General features: G+C 38.2%; 1 protein-coding gene across 3 annotated transcripts; it reads left to right on the top strand.

Annotated features, from left to right (window-relative positions):
• SPATA24 (spermatogenesis associated 24) lies at window positions 1–19,768 on the top strand. 3 transcript variants are annotated; one of them, XM_074291510.1, is made up of 6 exons: window positions 1–197; window positions 13,394–13,459; window positions 13,724–13,854; window positions 13,959–14,029; window positions 19,344–19,446; window positions 19,624–19,768. In XM_074291510.1, exons 1-6 carry the CDS (start codon window positions 87–89, stop codon window positions 19,751–19,753), a joined length of 612 nt encoding a protein of 203 aa, XP_074147611.1. In that variant the 5' UTR covers window positions 1–86; the 3' UTR covers window positions 19,754–19,768. The 3 variants fall into 3 exon arrangements, with proteins under 3 accessions (XP_074147611.1, XP_074147612.1, XP_074147610.1); XM_074291511.1 differs by lacking the exon at window positions 1–197 and adding an exon at window positions 7,005–7,138; XM_074291509.1 differs by lacking the exon at window positions 1–197 and adding an exon at window positions 7,129–7,268.
• The last annotated feature ends 87 nt before the right edge of the window (window positions 19,769–19,855 follow it).

Here is a 19,855-nt window from a genome sequence, read left to right as displayed (position 1 = left end):
GCTGGTAAAGATATGTGTTGTGATGCATGAAATTGAGTGTTTGTGAGACACCCTCTTCCCTCCCATCAGACTAGGTATAATACTGTATGACCACACTGGCGTGCAGGGGATACGGGAATAGGTTTCTTCCTTGCTCACCACTCCCCCCTGGACACACAGGCTGCTGGGGAACAGTGCTGTCTAAGTTTTTGGCCCAGGTAAGTAAATAGAAAGCAGAAAGTCAGTTAAATTGAAATGATTGTCCAAAAGATATAATATGATGCTGTAATGGATTTGGGATCTTCAGTAGTATGAGATATTCCCTTCACAATGCAGATCATAACCCTCTTTTTTTTAATCTTATGTAATTCTTGTCTATGTTTTTATATAGTCTTTAAAGGATCTATCCAACTCATTGAAGATTTTTAAAGATTGTTTTAATATTTCAGATAGCGAAGCCTTCAAAAATAAATGACAACTAATTTTTAAAATACATATTTCAAGTGATGAATTTATACCTTTCTATATTGACAGATCTAACCTCTTATTTTAATCCACATCCTTGGTGTAATGCCTTTTATTGTAACTCTGTGCACATCTTCATTGGTAATGTTTTAGCTTTCTTAAACTATACATTCCTGTAACTTTAATTCTTTTTGAGATCATAGTGTTATTGATTCACAGCCATATAGTATGACTCACTTGCAGAGTATTAATTGTTTAAAAACTTTTTTTTTTCAAAGATAGTTTATTTCATGACAACTAAGCTAAATTGAGATCATTGACGCATGCTGGTGGACCATTTAAATATGGTCCAAATTCTTCTTCTTTTCTGAGGCCATCCTGGGATTCATCTACACACCTGTCATGCACACACATTTATATACATGGACTTACTTAATGGACTATTCATACATACACCATTTGTCAAATCTGACCAACATGCATGTTTTAGCCTCTTTTTTAAAAGCATGGATGACTAGACTAACTTATTAATATTTTAAAAGGTTTCAAATAAAAGCTTTGACTTTTTCAAATGATTTTCTTAGTGAGAAGGCCCTGTATTGTTCATTATATATAGCTAGCTCTCTTCTGTGATATTGGCAAATACCCTAAATGATCATAGCCTTTTTTACCTTAGATAATGATGATATATAACATACTCGCTGTATCATTGAACCAAAGTACTCTGAAGTTGCATTTGCCATAGAATTCTTTATGATTTTAACATGTGTGGAAGATGTTTTAAGGAGAGCTTTTTTTTTTTTTTTTAAGGTAACATTATTTTAACCAAATCAACAAAAGCCACACTGAGATCTGTTAGAATATCTATAACTCGAAGCTGTGAAAGATGTTTTGTCATAAGAAAATTATCTTTTAAAAATCTTGCCAGTTCCATTTTTGTATTTTCATAAAGAATGATTTTGATTTGTTTGCTTAACCATGCTTATAATTTATACTGATAAGAGAAGAGACAGGTAATTATCTTGGCAGGGTTTTCTCAGGCACTTTATTGTAATGATTATTTGCATAATATTTTTCAAGTTTGAACAGTGTTTAGTTTTAATTCATTATTTCACTTGAATTTCCTGATCATACTGTAAACTAAATGCTACTGTTATTTACATTTTAGGGATGGGGAGAAGTTATGACTAATCCAAGGTCACATAATATCTGAGGCAGGATTTAATAAACTCAGGCTTTCTTGATTCCAAGCTTAAATTACTCTAGCCTGTTGCTACTCTCCCATACTGTCCAAAATCTTTTCTATTTTAATTTTTTGACACAGTTTGAATTTTTGATCTTTGAATTACTTTTTAAATTATGTAATATTTCTAGCTCAGAATATCTCCAGTGTCAGAACTTCTTAAATACCATTGCCATCTCAGCAGTGTGCTATGACATAAGCCAAAATCCTTTCCCTTTCCCCCCACAAGATCAGTATTTACAAATGTACTAGTTTTAAAAAATAAATGGGAATCATTTGTAGATTCTTCCATCTGTTCCAGGAATCCACAGAAGATCCCTGGAATCTTTTGATAGCTGCTTGATATGTCAGAGTAGTAGATCCAGGAAAGCTAAGTGTAGGACTACCCTGAGGAAACTCAGTTTCAGGAGAAAGGGCTTAGCCAAGGATTATCTCAGGCAAATCTGTGACTGCAAGAGCCCTCAGTCCAAGCCTAGAGGAAGAAGAAAGGATCTAAGTAGTAGATGAGTCCTGGAATGAGAGCTGAGCTAGGAAGAATGATCCCTAGCAAAATTATTGTATAAGGGGGGAGGGAGGATCCTTGAGCCTTATGGCAAGAGATTCCCCCACCAATCACATAGTAGCCCTGGAGTTCCTTGAAGGGGAGGGGACCTATTTTTGTTTGGCCACAAGACTGGGTATCAGGGCAGATTTTGCACATATCTTTCAGTTTTCAGAGCTTGATCCATTTTCTAACTAAGCTGATAAAATGAGCAAAGAAAAACATGGGTGGGAAATAATTTAATATAAGAGATACCCAGGGGGCAAAATCCTGTGAACATAGCAACCCCACAACACTCAAGGTAAAGCCACTGAGAAAAATGTCCTAGTGACAAAGATGACAAGTAGTTGGAAGAGCTGTAATGATGTCTAAAATACCATAAAGCAAAGAATAGCAAAGAGAATATCTTGGACTGTGGAAAATCTCAACCAAGAATTGAATGTCCTGGAAACTAGAATGCACCATTTCTTCACATGTGCATTCAGAATTTGAGTATTGGAGCTGAATAGGATGCTTCCATCAGCATCACTGGGTTAGAATGGATCTGTATAAAACCACAGTGAGGTATTTCATACCTATTTTCCTTCCAGCTTCATTTCCATGTGTCCTGTGGAATCATACACAAACTTGTCTTTTCCCTCTGCTGATTTTTGCTGTTTTGATAAAGCTTGAAATGGTTTGCAAATTCACTTTGTACTCTCTAACCTAGTACTTGTCTTTGCCTACCATATCTATCTCTTTACTAAGAGCTAACTGCTTTACGTGGCTTTGGAGCTTCTTCAGCCCCCTATTTTGTCAGTACTATTTACATTAGTTTAACTTCTCTCTGAAATAGTAATTGTGTCATTTTTGTCATTTTCCTCTTATCTTGTTTAAACACTTTAAATTGATACTAATGTAACTATCCATGGGGTTTCTCATTTTTATCCTTTCTGCTAATGTATTGAGTTTTGCTCTGACCAAGCAGACATTTAGGATACAATGAGGCATAGAGAAGTGTTTGTTCTGGATTCAGGGGAACTGGGTTTAAATCCCAGCTGTGTGAATCTAAGACCAAATCACTTAGCAACCCATGGTTAAGTCCCTAAACTACCCATAAAATTAATGATTTGGACTAAATGATCTCTTGTGATGTCTCTTCCAATCCTAGACCCATATATTTGATCTGATTCTGTAATGACTGTTGTTAATTAGTAATTATTTCCTTTATACACATATTATTTGTTTTTTGTAATCTTATGCCACTGACCCCTACACTAATAGATTTTGAGTAAATAAGCTTTTGGCTTTGTTACTCTTGATTCCAAGCAATTATCTGACATGAATTTTCATTGATCTTGCTTCTGTTCCTATTTTTATATCAAAGTCACCAATAATGAAGATATACATATATTAATTTAGGAGAAACATTGTGATACAAAGAACTGACCCTGATATAAGAGAGCCTGGATAGAAATCCAATTTCTGTTGCTTATTTGCTGTGTCATCTTAGACAAGTCACTAAACTTCATTGGGCAGTCAAGGTTTCCTCATCTGTAAAAATAAGGAGTTGGGGAAATGGACCTCTGGACCCTTGAGTCTCAGCACTAGAACTAGATAATCCTATTTAATTTGGAGGATCAAATCATTTATAGAATTTTTAAAAATTTCATTCTCTGCAACAAATAAATGGTGACACATGGCCCACAATTTTTCCTTGGTAATCTGTTTGCAAAACTCATCATAACCACTTGAAGGAAAGAAGAATGTATCAAGACCATGTGAAATGAGACTTTTGGATATCATTTTGGTGAAACAACCATGTCAACTCCTTCATCTGTATTGTCTCCAACGAGAACCTATGAGCAATCCTTCCGCTGGACTGCAACTTCATTTCTTTCTCTTTCATTTCTGTTTAGAATGTCAATTTGGAACAGGTTAGTTCTGCTAAAAGGGTATCAACTTGTTTGTTTTAGATAAAGATCTCACATTTAATTGTTTTAGATCCATATTAAATCAATATTTGTTAGATGGTCCTAAGAAATATGTGATATTTAACACTTTTGACTCCTCTACCATTCCTTCAATCTCACTGTAGAAGGGGAATCACAGTTCTGAAGGCAGTTTTCTCTTTTATCTGAAAGTCATCGTGGCCAAAAAATTCTTCACCTAGTGTGGTCAGTCTTTTGATTTTTTCCATACTTAGCTATACTGTTCTCTGGATAGAAGATGCTTTTTTATTATTGAACTAACCTTAAGGACTTTTCCAGCTTGGTAGAACCTTCCATTTGATTCAATTGATAATAATTCTCAGAAACCCAGGGTTACCTCCAGATCACAATGAGACATCAGAAAGAATAAGACTTGAGTGGAGACAGTATGGCACAAAATACCATATAATAGTGGGGGCTATGCAAAAAAGAACACAATGATGGTCATGACACTGGAAGGTGTACTGTATATACACACATACATACATACATACATAATATATGCATATATATGTATATAAGTATATATATATTCCTTGATCAGGAATGAGAAGTGAATTACATAAGCAAGGCAGGATTATATGCTCCTTCCTAGGAATGTATCTAACTCAGTTGATCAATAGACATTTTTAACCCCTTCTAAGGGTCCGGTACCTAGCCACTGATGGAAAGAGATACAAATAGGAGAGACTTTCCCTGTCCTCCAGAGAAATCATGATCTTGTTTTCAAGACAAAGGATATTCACAAATTACAGAGACCAGTACAAGACAAAGAGATAATTAAATGTTTTTAAGGTAAGTATTGATGTGCTGGTTCAGGCAACAAATTGTATATTTGAATTGTTTTGCTAATAGAGACAACCCCAAGTTGTATTTCCTTTCAAGGCCTGATATACTCTGCATACCTTTTGAAGAGTGGGATTTTGACTACTTTTAGGAGTCATAGATGGCTGGGCCATTTCTAATGCTACCTTGAATTAAGTGTAATAGGCAAATAAATATTGACATACTGAATCAAGCAACAAATTGTTGATTTGTCCCAGAATCATTTTTGCCAATAAGAGGCCTCTGCCCATGGAATAATGAAGTTCACAAAACATGCAGTGCCTTGTGTTAAGGCACCAAACCACTGTACTAAAAGTGAAGTTAAAAGAATGTAAGTCCCTCTCTAAAAGTAGTTACAGGATAGTCGAGGTGTGAGGGAATGCATATAAATAATTGTGTGTTACATGAGAAAATAATAGCAAAGGATAGTCAGGCAAAGTGAAAGCAGCCATTGGAAAAAGACAACCAATTTCACCCTGGAAAAGCAGGTATACACATGAAACAATTAGACCAATAATTAAAGATTGGAAATATTTTAAGTACTATTAGACATCCAGGATTATCACAATGGATCAGACAAGTCCATTTGACCAAAGACCCCTGTTGTCAACAGTGTTCTCAGAGTATATTTCCCAGGGGGACAAGCTGGTGCTCCTCTTTATCAGAAAGGCTTCATCAGCGAGCAGGACCTGAGATAGACATTAAGACAAGGTACAACAGATATGGCAACAAATCTAGGAATGGGTAAAATCAAGGAAATGGGGGGGAGAGGAAGTGGCACAACAGGGAATAGAAAGTAGACCAGTATTTGGAATGTAGAGCTTTGTAGAGGAGGAGAGTATGAGATGAGGATGAACAGGTAACAGGAAGCAGGATTATGTAAAGGGGCTTGAATACTAGTCAGCTCATTTATTTGCTAGACAAAATATCTGCAGTCTGAAGAAAGACTTGGTTTCATGTATTTTGTGCATTCTAAATTTACTGTTTTTTCATCCTACTATTTCACACCATGACAAATAGGGCCATGTCAATTAACAAAGATGGAGTTCCACCTTTTTAGATTTTAATTATGTTCCCTCTTTTAACCTTTACAGAATGAAAAATTCTGGTATTTCTAGTCTGTATGTCAGTCCACTGCCACCCACTTTTCTTCTGACGAAAATGGTGAGATTTTTAGATACCTTCCTCTGGTCCTATTATAACTTTAATTTCACCAGTCAAAAAGAAAAAGCCCACATTAGACAGAGTGGTCAAGTGCACCAGAGGGTTACATGGGGGGAGAATTAGAAAAGATTATGCTTAAGACAAATTCAGTTGGGAGATAAGATGGACAGTGGCAGGCAGAGGAAGTTCTCAGCTGAGCTGCGACCACGGCCTGCCCCCCAAAGAACTCAGCCCGTCATGCCTTGGATGGGAGGAAGCCGGCACAGGGAGGGGATCTGGGCGTGGTAAAGGCTGAGGAAGGTGAAGCCGAGCCTGCTGCTCCCAGGTGCGCTGCGCTCTGGGACAAAGCCTCTGGTCCTTTACTGTTTGTGGCTCTGCGTGAGAACAGGATGCTATTTTGTTTTTCTTTTGGAGAATTCTAAGCACATTTAAAAGCTAGCTTGGCGGCATCAATATATACAAATTGGGCGAGAGTTCTCGGCTGCTTACTAAATCATTCCCGTCATCAGTCGTCCCTCCCAGCTATGCTAGAGTGGAGTCACAAGCCCAGATTCAATTCTTCCCGAAGCCGGGAAACTCCCTATCTCCCTGTGATAGGGGGGCTTTTTATAGGACTTCCTCAGGGCCACCACAAAAAATGGGGAAACATGGATTTGGAGACTGCGGGGAAGATGTGCTTTGAGAAAACGGGTCGGAATGACCCTGCTCATCATGGCAGAGTGAAGCTGGCTCCTGTGCCCCCTGCAGCCCGTGGCGCTCTCTGGATCGGTCACATTCACAGCCTTGAATGTCCTCTCGCGAGACCTTTCTGAGCAGATGGCGCTCCTAGACCTGTTGGTAGGGCTGAGGACCCGCCCCGGATGCTATGATTCCCGGCGTTAGATGCTCAGATCTTTCATTGGCCCAGGAAGGACAAAGAATCAAAAGGCAGCCATTTCTAACGAACCGGAGGTAGGGGCGGAAGATGGCGGAGGCTTCTAAGAATTCCTTGGAAGAGGAGACTATATTCTCTTTCGCCTTCCAACAACTTCGGGACGTAATTGGGTCTCAAGAGCAAGTGATCCACCGGCTGAAAAGCACGGTGCGAGCCCCTATAAGCAGGGGGCGGGGCCTACCCAAATGTCACAATGGGATGGGGCGGGTTTAACGTAAAGGTCGGGGGCGGAGCGGGGCCTATCTGCGGAAGGATGGCGGAACAGGAGGCGGGCCGAGTGCCCTGTTCTCTGGTGTCGTCAGGGGTGTGGCCAATAGTAGAACGTCTCGTTGTCAAGGCAACTGCCTGAGAATCTTTCCCTGGAATGGACCAGCCTTTCCGGCACTGCGGCAAGGGACTCACCCAGCGCTTGCGTGCACCCCGCTATCCTTCAGCACGGCCCCTCCCCTCCCTTCTCTATGCCCTCGTCTCCAGCTCGTCCTTCTCCGCCTCCTTGACCCTCCTAGTTACAGTAGAGCCTGGATCTCTGGGGCCTCTGCAGGAGGGCGGAGCTCCACCCACGCCTCTCCATTCCCCCATTTTATCCTGAGATGCTCACTGAGTTTAGCTCTGGCCATCTACCCAACATGCTGTGCGCCTCTCACCGCCTGGAGCTGTCCGTCACCCTCAGTCATCCCTGCCCGTGATGATGGGTTTTATCCCACTTTTCCCGGATAGGAATAGGGCCTTGAAGGAAGGGTTTCATTTTAGCTCAATATAGAAACCCTCTTTCCACATTAAAGTGGGTCACCGACTTCTTTGTGCCTTGGGTCAGTCAGTTAGCTTTTATGACGCTCCTGGGTACAGCCAGAGCTTTAAGCGCTGGGGCTGGGCAGACACACAGTCCCCGCCTTCAAAAAGATCCTATTTTAATTGGGACTGGAGACAGTAACCACATACATACCATATATTTATGTATCTATGTATATATGTATATGCCCCTCTACATATATATAAACATATACAGGGTAGCTGGAAGGTGATCTCAGCTAAGTAGGTCAGGGTCTGGGAAGCCAGAGAGACCCCTGGCAGAAGATGGGATTTGAGGTGAGGCCTACAGGAGCTGAGGGAATTGGAGAGACCTGAAAGGCAAAGAGGGCATGGAGTGTCCAGCTCGTAGTGGGAGAAGTATAAGGAGACAGAGAGGAAAGAGTTAGGTTATGGAGAGCTTTACATTTAATTCTAAGGCAATAGGGAGTCATTGGCATTTATTTGGGGGGGAGGGGTGTTGACATGGTCAAATCTATTTGTTAATCCCCTTGTGCATTGGGTAAAGGATGAATTGGAGTAAGGAGAAGCGGAGAAAACAAAACACTAATAAGCGTCTAAGAGAAGTTGACAATAAACTAGGATGGAAGTTGTAAGAGTGAGAGAAAGGGGCTTCTGTGAGTGTTGTGATTGTACAAGCTATAAGATTAGGCAGAAAACTATGTGTGACAAGTGCAAGCGAGGATTTGATGGTGACACTGTGGGCCTATCTGTGTGACTGGGGGAGTGGTAGAACCCTTAGCAATAGGGGAGGTGGGGAGAAGAGAAGTTTGAGGAATCTTGGTAATGAGCTCTGTTTTGGACATGTTAAGTATGAGATGTCTCTGGAACATCTAGTTTGAAATGTCCAAAAAGCAGTTGGGTGATGTGACTCAAGAAAGGCCAGGGATGATGGAAAGACATATAAAGACTTAGGAATCATATGCCTACAGATGCCTTCAATCTCCAAAACACTGAAAAACTAATTTGCTCAGGGTCACACAGCCAGCTTGTGTCAGAAACGTGATGAGTCCAGGAGTTTTTCTGGGTTCAGAATCAGCTTATCTACGACGCTGTGCTGGCATTTGTCCCACTTATTCCCTTGAAAATCATCTTTAACAACATGCAGTGAACCTAAGTATTTGAAAATCACTTAGGAGGAGAATGTTTTGTTCACCTTGGAAACATTCTTAATATAAGAAAAAATTTAGATTCTAAGAGTTGCTCAAAAGTAAAATGGGTTGCCTTGGGATTGTAGTAAGTTCTTCTCTAGAAATTTTTTTCAAATAGAAGCTTGAAAATTCCTACATAAATAACACACATGCTTTTTTTAGTATGATGTTAGACTAAATGAGCTTTAATGTTCCCTTCCAAGTCTATACAGTACTATGATGCTATTTACATTCTCCACTACCCTTTAGGTCACCTATGATTTTGATTTTTGAGACCCATTGGTGTTTCATGATTTTGGAGCCCTATAATAATATCACCAGAAGAATAAGATGGAATAGAAAGGGACCTGTTAGCACATTAGTAGAGGGAACTCTCCCCATAAGAAAATTTCCTTCACCAATGCAAATGGGTTCTTGCTCAGCATTAGAAAGTTGCCTTCAGGAGTTGAATATATGAATGGAAAAATAGTTATTGAAAAGAAAGGAACTACTGGGTATCATTGAAAGTGCTACTTTGTTTATTAATATATTCCATCTTACACCCCTCCTTTTCCACTAACTTGGCAGGTTGCTCATCCTGGCCAATACCCATTTCCTTTTTTTTTTTTAAGTAACATTAAGAAAGTAGCATACACACATCCATGAGAGAAAAAAAAGAAAAACAAAACTTTTATGACAAATATGCACAATTAAGAAAAATAAATGCCTACATTGGCCATGTCCAAAACCACATTTGTCTTTGTGCAGTCTGAGTCTATAATCTGATTAGAAGCATACTTTATCATCAGTTATCTGGAGCTGTAGTTGGTCATTGCATTGAACAGAATTCTTAAATTTTCTGAAATTGTTTGCTCAATGTGGTATTCTGGGTTCCGTTCACAACGCATTGGTTTATACAAATCTACCGAGGTTTCTCTGAAACTGTCCTTTTGTCATTTCTGTCAATATTTATTTTCCAACCTGGGGAATCCCCTTGATCTTTTTCTGTGTAAATTGCTAAACCAATCTTTTTTTTTTTTTTTTAAACTGAATAGCATTAGATCTCACTTAGGATGGTACTTAAGGTCATAAATCCATTTGCAAGCAGGACTGTCTGAAGACTCTCCCCACCTATAGGGAAATCCCCCTTTCATTATGATTTTGATTGGGATCTCACTCTTATTGATATAGTCAAGCATGGTTTCCTGTTTTGTGCCTCATTTGATACAATCAGAATCATTAGATGAAAAGTAAATTTTATGGTGCTTATCTAGCTACTAAGAAATCTGCTTTATTTTAAGCTTTTTATTTTCAAAATATATGCATAAATTTCAACATTCACCTTTGCAAAATCTTGTGTTCCAAATTTTTTTCTCCTTCTTCTTCCTCCACTTTCTCCCCCACATGGCAAGTAATCCAATATGTGTTAAATGTGTACCACTTCTATACATATTTCCACAATTTTCTTGCTGCACAAAAAAAAAAAAAAAAAAAAAAACCACCATGAAAATACTATGTTGTGATCCATACTCAGTCCCCTCTCTGGGTGCATGCAGATGACTCACTCCATCACAGGACCATTGGAAGTGACCTGAATCTACTGAGGAATCTTTTACAATCTTAACATATGCATGAGATATTACCATTCTAGAGGAGGGAGGAAGAAGATAGAAATATTTGGAACACAAGGTTTTGCAAAGGTGAATGATGAAAACTATCTCTGCATGTATTTTAAAGAATAAAAAGCTATAATAAAATTTTTAAAAATTGAAAAAATATTTTAAAATATGCATGAGAGAGATAACCTTGCTGGAAAATAACTCTTAAGATGATGCATTTGTTCTACCAAGTCAAATGCTTTTAATAGTTGACAAACAATGGATTTTGAATTTTTTTAGATCTGTAACTTTTAGTTATATGACTGTGAAAAAGTGGTCTACTATGGAAAAATGTCTGTAAAAAAAACCTACTAATTGCTTTATCTTTACTTCAAGGCTATCCTGGATGCATAGGGAAGCATCCTCATAAAACTTTTATAAAGATTAGAATATAGTCACTGTTCAGTTATTTTTAGTCATAACTGACACTCTGTGACACCATTTGGAGGTTTTCTTGGATGAGATACCAGAATAGTTTGCCATTTCCTTCTCTAGCTCATTTGACAAATGAGGAAACTAAGGAAAAAAGAATTAAGTGATTTGCCCAGGATCATTGAGTTATGTGTCTGAGGTCAGATTGAAACTCAGGAAGAGACTCCAGGTCTGACATTCTTATCTACTGTGCCACCCAGCTGCCCCAAATATAGATATATGCGTTAGTAATTATGTCTTTTCCATCCTTTTTTAAAAATAATAAGCATATGACTTTCTCCTCTTTTTCAAGACATTTTGAGGCAGCTAGGTGGTGCAGTGGATAGAGTACCACCCTTGAATTCAGGAGGACCTGAGTTCAAATTTGATCTCAGACACTTAACACTTTCTAGCTGCGTGACTCTGGGCAAGTCACTTAACCCCAGCCTCAAAAAAAAAAAAAAAAAAAAAAAAAAAAAGAAGAAGAAGAAAATTGATCCCTGAGTACCTTTAAAATTGTCTCATCCCTATTAAGGATTTCTTCTTAGATTTGGTGAGGTCCAGCTGATTTTAAAGACTTCACTCCATTTTTAAAAATTCCTTATAAATTATATCAGGTAATATGATGTTAAGAGTTCACTTGTGGTGATTCCATACTGACCACCAGTCATATCCTGTCTGTCAATAAAAATTGAATTTCATTTTTTGTGATATTGTTCAGCATTCTGTCTAGGATTTTGAGACCTTCTCCCCCTCCCACTCCCAAAAGAAAGTATTCTTGATATAAATAGTCATGGACTTTTAAGTAGTCAGTAAGCCTTTGATCTCTTTTCATTTCTTATTCTTGAACTTCATTGAAGTCAGAGTATTTTCTGACTTTGAAGAATCTCCTCAAGTTCTTCATGTAATTTGTTTCTTCATCCCCTGCAGGAGATATTGGCAAATAAGCTAAAAAATATCTTCCTGGTGACCTTTTTGCTCTTATTCCCATCATTACATGAGCATTATAAACTGAGAAGCAGAATAATGCTTCTCATTACCCCTATCTCCTTCCCAAATCTCTCATCCCCAAATTAGCCTTTCCAGAGATTTTCCATTTATTCCCATGCCCTCTATTCCTTCTAACCTATTAAGAGAATCTTAGCACCATAACGGAAAGAACCGGAAGATTAATTGTCAAAGGATCTGAGTTCAAGACCCAGCCTCCTTGATAAGTCACATTTCACCTCTTGGTCTCAGTTATTGAATCTGTAAAGTGGGATAATAGTCATGCCATGCCTACTGTGTCAGTTGCATTATAAGGCTCAGATGAGAGAATTTAAGAGATGAGTGACATTGGAAATCATCTAGTCCACCTTTACAGATGAGGAAATTGAGGGCTCACCAAAAGTGCAGTGCCTGCCCAATTCCTCAGGTAATAAGTAGCAGAGTTGGCCTTAGATCCCTGTTTTCAGTGTTCTTTTCTACACAATTCTTGCTATGCAAACAGATGGAAAAACATTTTTCATTTCAAGTAACAAGTAATTTTAAGTGCTTAGTAGGTACTAGGATACAAAGGAGAGAAATGAAATAGACCTTCATGGAGTTATCAGAGCAGAAATACATTATCTATGTATGTATGTGTATACATATAGGAATTGTTATATATGTATACACATACACACAACCATATACACATATATACTTAATACATAAGAATATACTATATATATATTTTACAAACTAAAAAAAAAACTATATATACTTAATACATAAGAACATACTAAATAAATATATACTAAAAACACACACAATCATATAAATATATATATACGTAATACATTAGAAACATACTAAATATATATACTTTTACAAACTAAAAACCCACACAACCATATATACAAATATATACTTAATATATAACATAATAAATACATATGCTTCTACAAATTAAAAACACACAACCATATATACATATAAATACTTAACATATAAGAACATAATAAATATATATACTTTTACAAATTAAAAACCATGATCCTCCAACCTTTATAATGTTCTGCCATTGCAATGCCAAGTCTTTAAACCAGTCCAACCTATGTTCTAAAAAAGATGGGAGATAAAATTAAGTGCTCTATATATAGAGGATTACTGTTAATATTCCCAAATCATTTACTACCTGTTCTTACCCATTCTCCCTTTTCTCCTCTCCCTATACTTTTTGGGCTCCAAAGCTTTTTGGGTCCCCAGGCTTTACTTATCTCCCAACCCTGTGGTTGCATTACAGATGGCCATCCAGGAAGAGAAATTTGTGAGTAAAGAAGAATACGAAGCTGTGGTAAAAAAGTTAGAGGTAAAAGGATCCTTTGCTCTGCTTTTTCCCATCCTGGGGGGTTGGGGACAAGGCAATGATAGAAAGGGGAGAAGTGGGAAGAAAAAAGGACTAGGATCTTTGAGATCTTTTGACCCATAGACCCATGGAGGCAGAGCAACAAGAGCCTTCCCCAGGACAGGAGATGCTCCAATCTCTCCAGGGCTCCAGGCAATCCCAGAGTTAGCGTCATCTGGAGGATGCAGGGTAGGGGAACAGGGCATGCTAATCACAGTGTGATTACAGGAGGAAAAGGCAGCTCATGCCCAGACCAAGGGCCTGTTGGCTAAAGAGACAGAGAAACTGCAATTTGCTCTTGGAGAGGTGGAGGTGCTATCCAAGCAACTGGAGAGAGAGAAGCAGGCTTTTGAAAAGGCGTAAGTGAGCTCTGTGAGAAAGAGGGGAGGATAGAGTAGAGGGGAGTACCCAGAGATGAGCTGCCTCCCCCACTCACTCAAACATCTGGTCTTTTCCAATTTAGGCTGTCCAGTGTCAAGAACAAAGTTCTGACAGAGTCCACCAAGAAGGACAAGCTTATCACCAAGTGCAATGGTAAGAGGGCCAAGAAAGGGGAAAGGCCCAACCATTTTCTCTAAAGAGGGGGATAAATCCAATACTAGTTGGGCCCATGGAAAGTGAACAAAGGAACTGAAGAAAAACTAGAGACTAGAACAGATAAGTAGCTAGAGAAATATACACGTTATTAACTGGTATTTAGATTGGAAAATTAAGGTTTTAGAAAAAAGCTAATGGAATTGTACACAGTAACAACAATACTGTATGATGAACAACTGTGAATGACTTAGCTATTTTCAGTAATACAATGATCCAAGATAATCCCAATGGACTCTTGATGAAAAATGCTCTCCACCTCCAGAGAAAGAACTGATGTTTGAATGCAGATGGAAGCACACTATTTTTCACTTTCTCTTTTTTTTTAGTTTGAGTTTTATTTTACAAAGTGACTAATGTGGAAATGTTTTACATGTTTACACATATATAATCTTTATCAGAATCCATTGATAGGTAGGGTAGGATAGAATTTGGAACTCAAAACTTTTAAAAAATGAATATCAAAAATTATTTTTACATGTAAATGGAGAAAATAAAATATTATTTTAAAATGCTAACTTGATCTTAGGCTACACTAAGAGAAAGAATAGTACCCAGAGTACTGATAACAATAAGTATGGAACCATGGAGCCTACTTTGCTAATTCTACCAAGACTTGATGAAAATAATCTACACATGCATAGAGAGCATTCTTAAAGAAGATGTGAGAAAAAAAGTGACATACTATAGCAGTTCATGTCTTTAGCATCACATAATTAACTGAAAGATCCAGGAAATGGAATATAAAGCTCCACTATGCTTATTCTGTTGGAGTATAAACAAGTATTTGATTCATTAAAGCAAAATGCCACTTTTATAGATTCTCTACTAATAAGGGAGGTCTCCCATGCTCAACTAAAAATCATGCAATGATTGAACAATGTTGGGGCAAGAGTAATAACTTTGTTCACTGACCCTCCTAAGTATCAATAGCAAGTGAAGCATAAAGCTGAGACTTGTTGGCCATCACTGTGAAGAACATCTCACATGAGAGTTCAGATCAAAGAGAGACTCCCTGGACAAGGTGAGGTCCACACAAAACGGGAGGGAGCCCTTTGAGAATAGAGGAAGGGTTTGAGGCACCCCTGTTTGCAGATGACGTCCTGCCATGAGGAAGGTCATTGTCCTAGACAGCATCTAGGTGACAGAGAAATCAGGATCATTCAGGGATTTGACAAACATAAAACAATGGCTGATATTTATCTGATGTTTTAATGAAGCATTTTTTCATTATCTCATATCTAGGAACAACCCTGTGAAGTAAGAGCTACTATTAGCTCTTATTTTAAAAGTGAGAAAATTGGAGCACACAGCTATTAAAATCGAATTGGAACCACCATTGTGCAGTCCGATTCATGAGCCCATGGAGTAATACTGTGCATGGGGTTTCTTGGCAAGGTTACTGGAATGGTTTGCCATTTCCTTCTCAGTTTTGGAGTAAGGCAAACAGGGTCACTCAGTAAATGTCTGTGGCAGGATTTGAACTCAGGTCTTTTTGACTCCAGGCCCTATCAAGGATTTTTATCCACTGAGCCACCCAGCTACCCCCAGGCTTGCAGCTTATGCCTTCCTAACAATGCATCCAGCACTGTACCTCTTCCAGTATGCTGTCTTCCTGTGACTAGAACATAGGAACATTAATTGAAAGGACTACGTATGGTTAGCCTTAAGAGTCAGCAGACAGAGGGATGGTATGACAGCTATCTTGAAATCATGAAGAAAAGAAATTCTTTTGGGCCCAGAGGCAGAATTAAACACTATTGGTATAATTTGCAGAGAAGCAGATTTCAACTTCATGTAAGAAAAAACTTCCCTAACAATTAGAGCTATTCAAAAGTAGAATAGAATGATTTAAGCAGTGGTGGGTTTCTCTTAAACACATGTGAATACTGACCGTACATTTATTGGGGATGTTCTGTGCTCACTGCTTTCTAAACTTTCTTGGTCCTGTGCTTTTCCATGACCCCCCATATTTGATATGAAAGGAAATAAATTCAAGTTGACCATGCATATACACATACAAAGTCTAATAGACGTTAATTTCTTTTTTTCCCCCAGTGAGTACACCAAAAAATTTTGTCAATTCATTGATAAGGATGAATTTCAGTTCGGAGTTTCTGGCATATTCCAGTTGAATAATAGTTATTTAATAAAAGATTCCCCATTCCCCTATCCTTGACAAACTTTCTTGTATTCCATGAAGATGGGAGGCTTGTATTCCCTTGCTGGAAACCCCTGCTGTAGATGTTGTATCAGGGCTCAAATATGGATCTGAATAGGTGACTTCCGAATTCCCTCAACTCTGTAAGAGACAAAATGTGAGAGAGACCTGGGTTCAAAACCTAACTCCTCCATTACTAGCTATGTGAATTGTTTACCTCCCTCAATTTCCTTATCTATAAAGATCGAGCAATAATAACCGCTGCCTTACAGGATTACTTTGTAAGACACAAATCATCAGATCATGTTTATAAGCACTTGGCATACCATAAAGCATAATGTGAATGTTATTTAATAATACTTTTTTTTCCTAAAAAATTCTTCCTCCAAACTTGTCTATTTCTCTCAAAGTCATCATTATCCTCCCAGGTTCATCCAGGTTCTTGATCTCAGAGTCAGTCTTGCTTCTTTCTTAACCCTCACAAGCTCCCTAGATTCACTCAGTTGTTGAATCCTATCAGTTCTCCAGAACACTCACCTCTTGCATTTATTCCCTTAGCTGCCTAGATCCTGCACCAACTTTTGCCAAGACTACTAAAATAATCTCCAAATTGATTCCCCTGCTTTATAATCTTCTGATTTTTTTTTAACAGCAGCTGTCAAAATAATTTTCCTAAATCATCTTTTCATAAACCTTTTAACGTAAATACATTTTAATTTTTTCAATTAAATAGTTTTCAACATTTATTTTCCAAATTTTTCTCTATCCTTCCTCCTCCCCAAAATGACCAAATTAAACATATTTCCACATTGGTCATGTTGTGAAAGAAGGAACAAAAGGACCACACACACACACACACACACACACCAAAAAAAAAAATTTTTTTTAAAAAATGAAAATAGTATATTTTGATCTACATTCAGACTCCATGGTTCTTTTTTGATGTGGATAACATTTTCGATCATGAATTTTGGAATTATCTTGGATCACTATTGCTGCTCTGTTCATAAACTTTTAGTGACTGTTAACTCGTGGATAAAATGTAAACTACTTAAACTGGCATTTAAGGCTTTCCATAATCTGACTGTGATTTCATATTGCTATTCCCCATACTGAACACTCAGAATTTAACGGAATTTCTTATTCTCCCAACACAACCCTGACCTCTTGACTCTGCTTTCACACAAGCAGACTCCAATCCCTGAAATGCTCTCCTTCCCCCTCCCTCCTCTTTGTCATGTCTTTGCTCAAGGTTTAGCTCATTCTGTCAGTGCTTTCCAAAGCAGGGCCTCCCAGTGTTCATTAATGAAAGGAACTGTGCCAAAGAGGGTCTCTACCTGTACTTGGGAAATGAATTTCTATTCATGATCATCATCTTCATCGACAATTCTTGTTAATAAGGTTGAGAGCCACAGGCTGAAAACACCGGCTCTGAGAGGCATCATTAGTAGGTTGATGTCAGAAGTCTCATGAAATGTCTGAGGAATCTTCTCTGTATTGGAGACTGTGGCATTTAACTTTTTTTCTTTTTTAATATCAATGACTTAACACGAAGGTGTAGATGACATGCTGGTTAGATTTGCACATGACACAAAGCTAGGGTGAGGGACAGTAATCATGGTTCAGAAATGAACTTGTCAGATCATATAACAATGGGCTTTAATATAAGATTTTGAAATCTAATAAGAATAAATGTAAAATCTTTTACTTGAATTTAAAAGAGTTGATTTTATAAGAATAGGATGGAAGAATCACAGCTAGATAAGAGGTCTATTGAAAATGTTCCCATGGTGAGGGCTTAGAAGACTAGGCTTATGAGTCAGCAGTTTAATAGTTCAACCAAAAGAGATGATGTGATATTATTAGACCTAGTGAATACATGTATAGGGTCCAGAATGACAGAGATGATAATCTCCCTGTATTTTGCCCTGATTAGTCTGATAAGTTGGATTGATTTCAGAGGCAGGGATACTGGGGATAATGAGGACACTGAAGATAATGCAATATGAAGACTGGGGATGTTAAACCTGGAGAAAAAAAGATTTATATGGAAGGAAAATAATCACTGTCTTCAGATACTTTTGCTGCTGTTATATAGAGATGGCATGAGATAACCTATGGTTGGCCTTAGTAAAACTAGAAGCAGTAGATAGAAGAGGGATAGAGATATTTAAACTCAAAGTAGGGGAAACCTTTCTTTTTAGGGGGAGGGAAACCTTTTCTAATAATTTGATCTTTCCAAAAGTAGAATGGGCTGCCTGGACAGGTATGGGTTCGCTTCTCCTGGAAGTCCAGGGATGTTATAGAAAATGTTATGTTTTTCAAGTATGGACAAAAAACATGTGATATCTCTTCCAGGCTCTGAGAGTTTTTAATTTCTGTTTAATCCATACTCCTGAGCAAGCCAACATTTTGGGTTCAAGATAAAAAAAAAATTAATAAACACCACAAAGGCAGAAATTTTTTTTTTTTATTCCAATCAGGATAATAGTATGATTTGAAGTCAGAAGGCCTGAATTCAAATGTCTCATTACTATTTGGGCAAATCAGTTCCCTTTCCTCTATAAAATCTAATTTCCGAATTTCTAAGTGAGATATTTACTTGACTCCTCTCAACTTTAAATTCTATGATCATCTGCTCTTCTTTCCAGGTGCCCATAAAGGTCCTGGTTGCTGCCTGCCATGGTACCTGGCCTTTGTACATCTTCCCCTGGTAAGGCCCTTGGTCTCCTGACCTAGAGGGTCTGTAGTTTTCCCCAGAATCTCCTGGAAAGAAGTCTGAGATGATTTTCTTGTTAAGCCAATAACTTCTTCTGAAATCGTGCAATACAATTTTTTGATTGTAAAAGGATTATTTTGGGGGGGGTGTCTTTTATTCAGGGGGGACCCATTCTTTGCAGCTGAGTTCTAGGAAAATTCGTTCATAGTAGATGTAGGTGTGTAGGTGAAAGTAGACCCTGGTGAAGGTAGTTACTAATTCCAAAGAAATTGTTCTTCTGAGATTTCAAGTATTCATTTCTCCATTCTTGGGGCAAGGAACCTCCCCTTTTGCTCTTTGTTCAGGTATTTGACAATCTCTCCTCTTCACTTCAGAAATTGAATCTCACATTATAAAGCAAGAAGATATTCTTAATGGGAAAGAAAATGAAATTAAGGAACTACAGAATGTCATCAGCCACCAAAAACAGATCTTCAGGTAAAGTGTTTGGATCCTCCTTCAAGATAAGGGATTTGGATGTTTCAGGGGGAACCTGGATATTGAAGTGAGAGGGAGGAGGATATGGGGATGGGAAGGGAGACTGATTTTCCAACCTTCTTGAAGGATTCTCACCCTAGCATTGCCTCAGGCCTATCCCAAATGTATCTCTTGCAGGCATCAGATATCGGACTTCCGGATTCAGAAGCAGCAAGAGAATTACATGGCCCAAGTGCTGGACCGGAAGCAAAAGAAGGCAGGCGGGCTGCTCTCCAGCCGGGGCTTCAAGGGACTTGGAGACAAATAAATCTGCTTCCACTTAGCACTTTTCTCTGTCCGGATATAAGGATCCTCTCCTAGGACCTCTTAATGTCCTCAACCTTCCCCTCTTACTGGATTTGCACATTTC

The sequence above is a fragment of the Sminthopsis crassicaudata genome, chromosome 2, assembly GCF_048593235.1.
Source record: "Sminthopsis crassicaudata isolate SCR6 chromosome 2, ASM4859323v1, whole genome shotgun sequence".
NCBI classification, from domain to species: domain Eukaryota; kingdom Metazoa; phylum Chordata; class Mammalia; order Dasyuromorphia; family Dasyuridae; genus Sminthopsis; species Sminthopsis crassicaudata.
The sequence above is the reverse complement of the archived record's forward strand: the minus strand, read 5'-3'. Positions and strand labels throughout refer to the sequence as shown.

Coding starts and splice junctions, on each gene's coding strand:
- SPATA24 (XM_074291509.1), top strand. CDS start 7,152: ATGGCGGAGGCTTCTAAGAATTCCTTGGAAGAGGAGACTATATTCTCT. Junction 13,460..13,723: donor CTGTGGTAAAAAAGTTAGAG/GTAAAAGGATCC, acceptor GTGTGATTACAG/GAGGAAAAGGCAGCTCATGC. Junction 14,030..19,343: donor GCTTATCACCAAGTGCAATG/GTAAGAGGGCCA, acceptor TCTTCACTTCAG/AAATTGAATCTCACATTATA.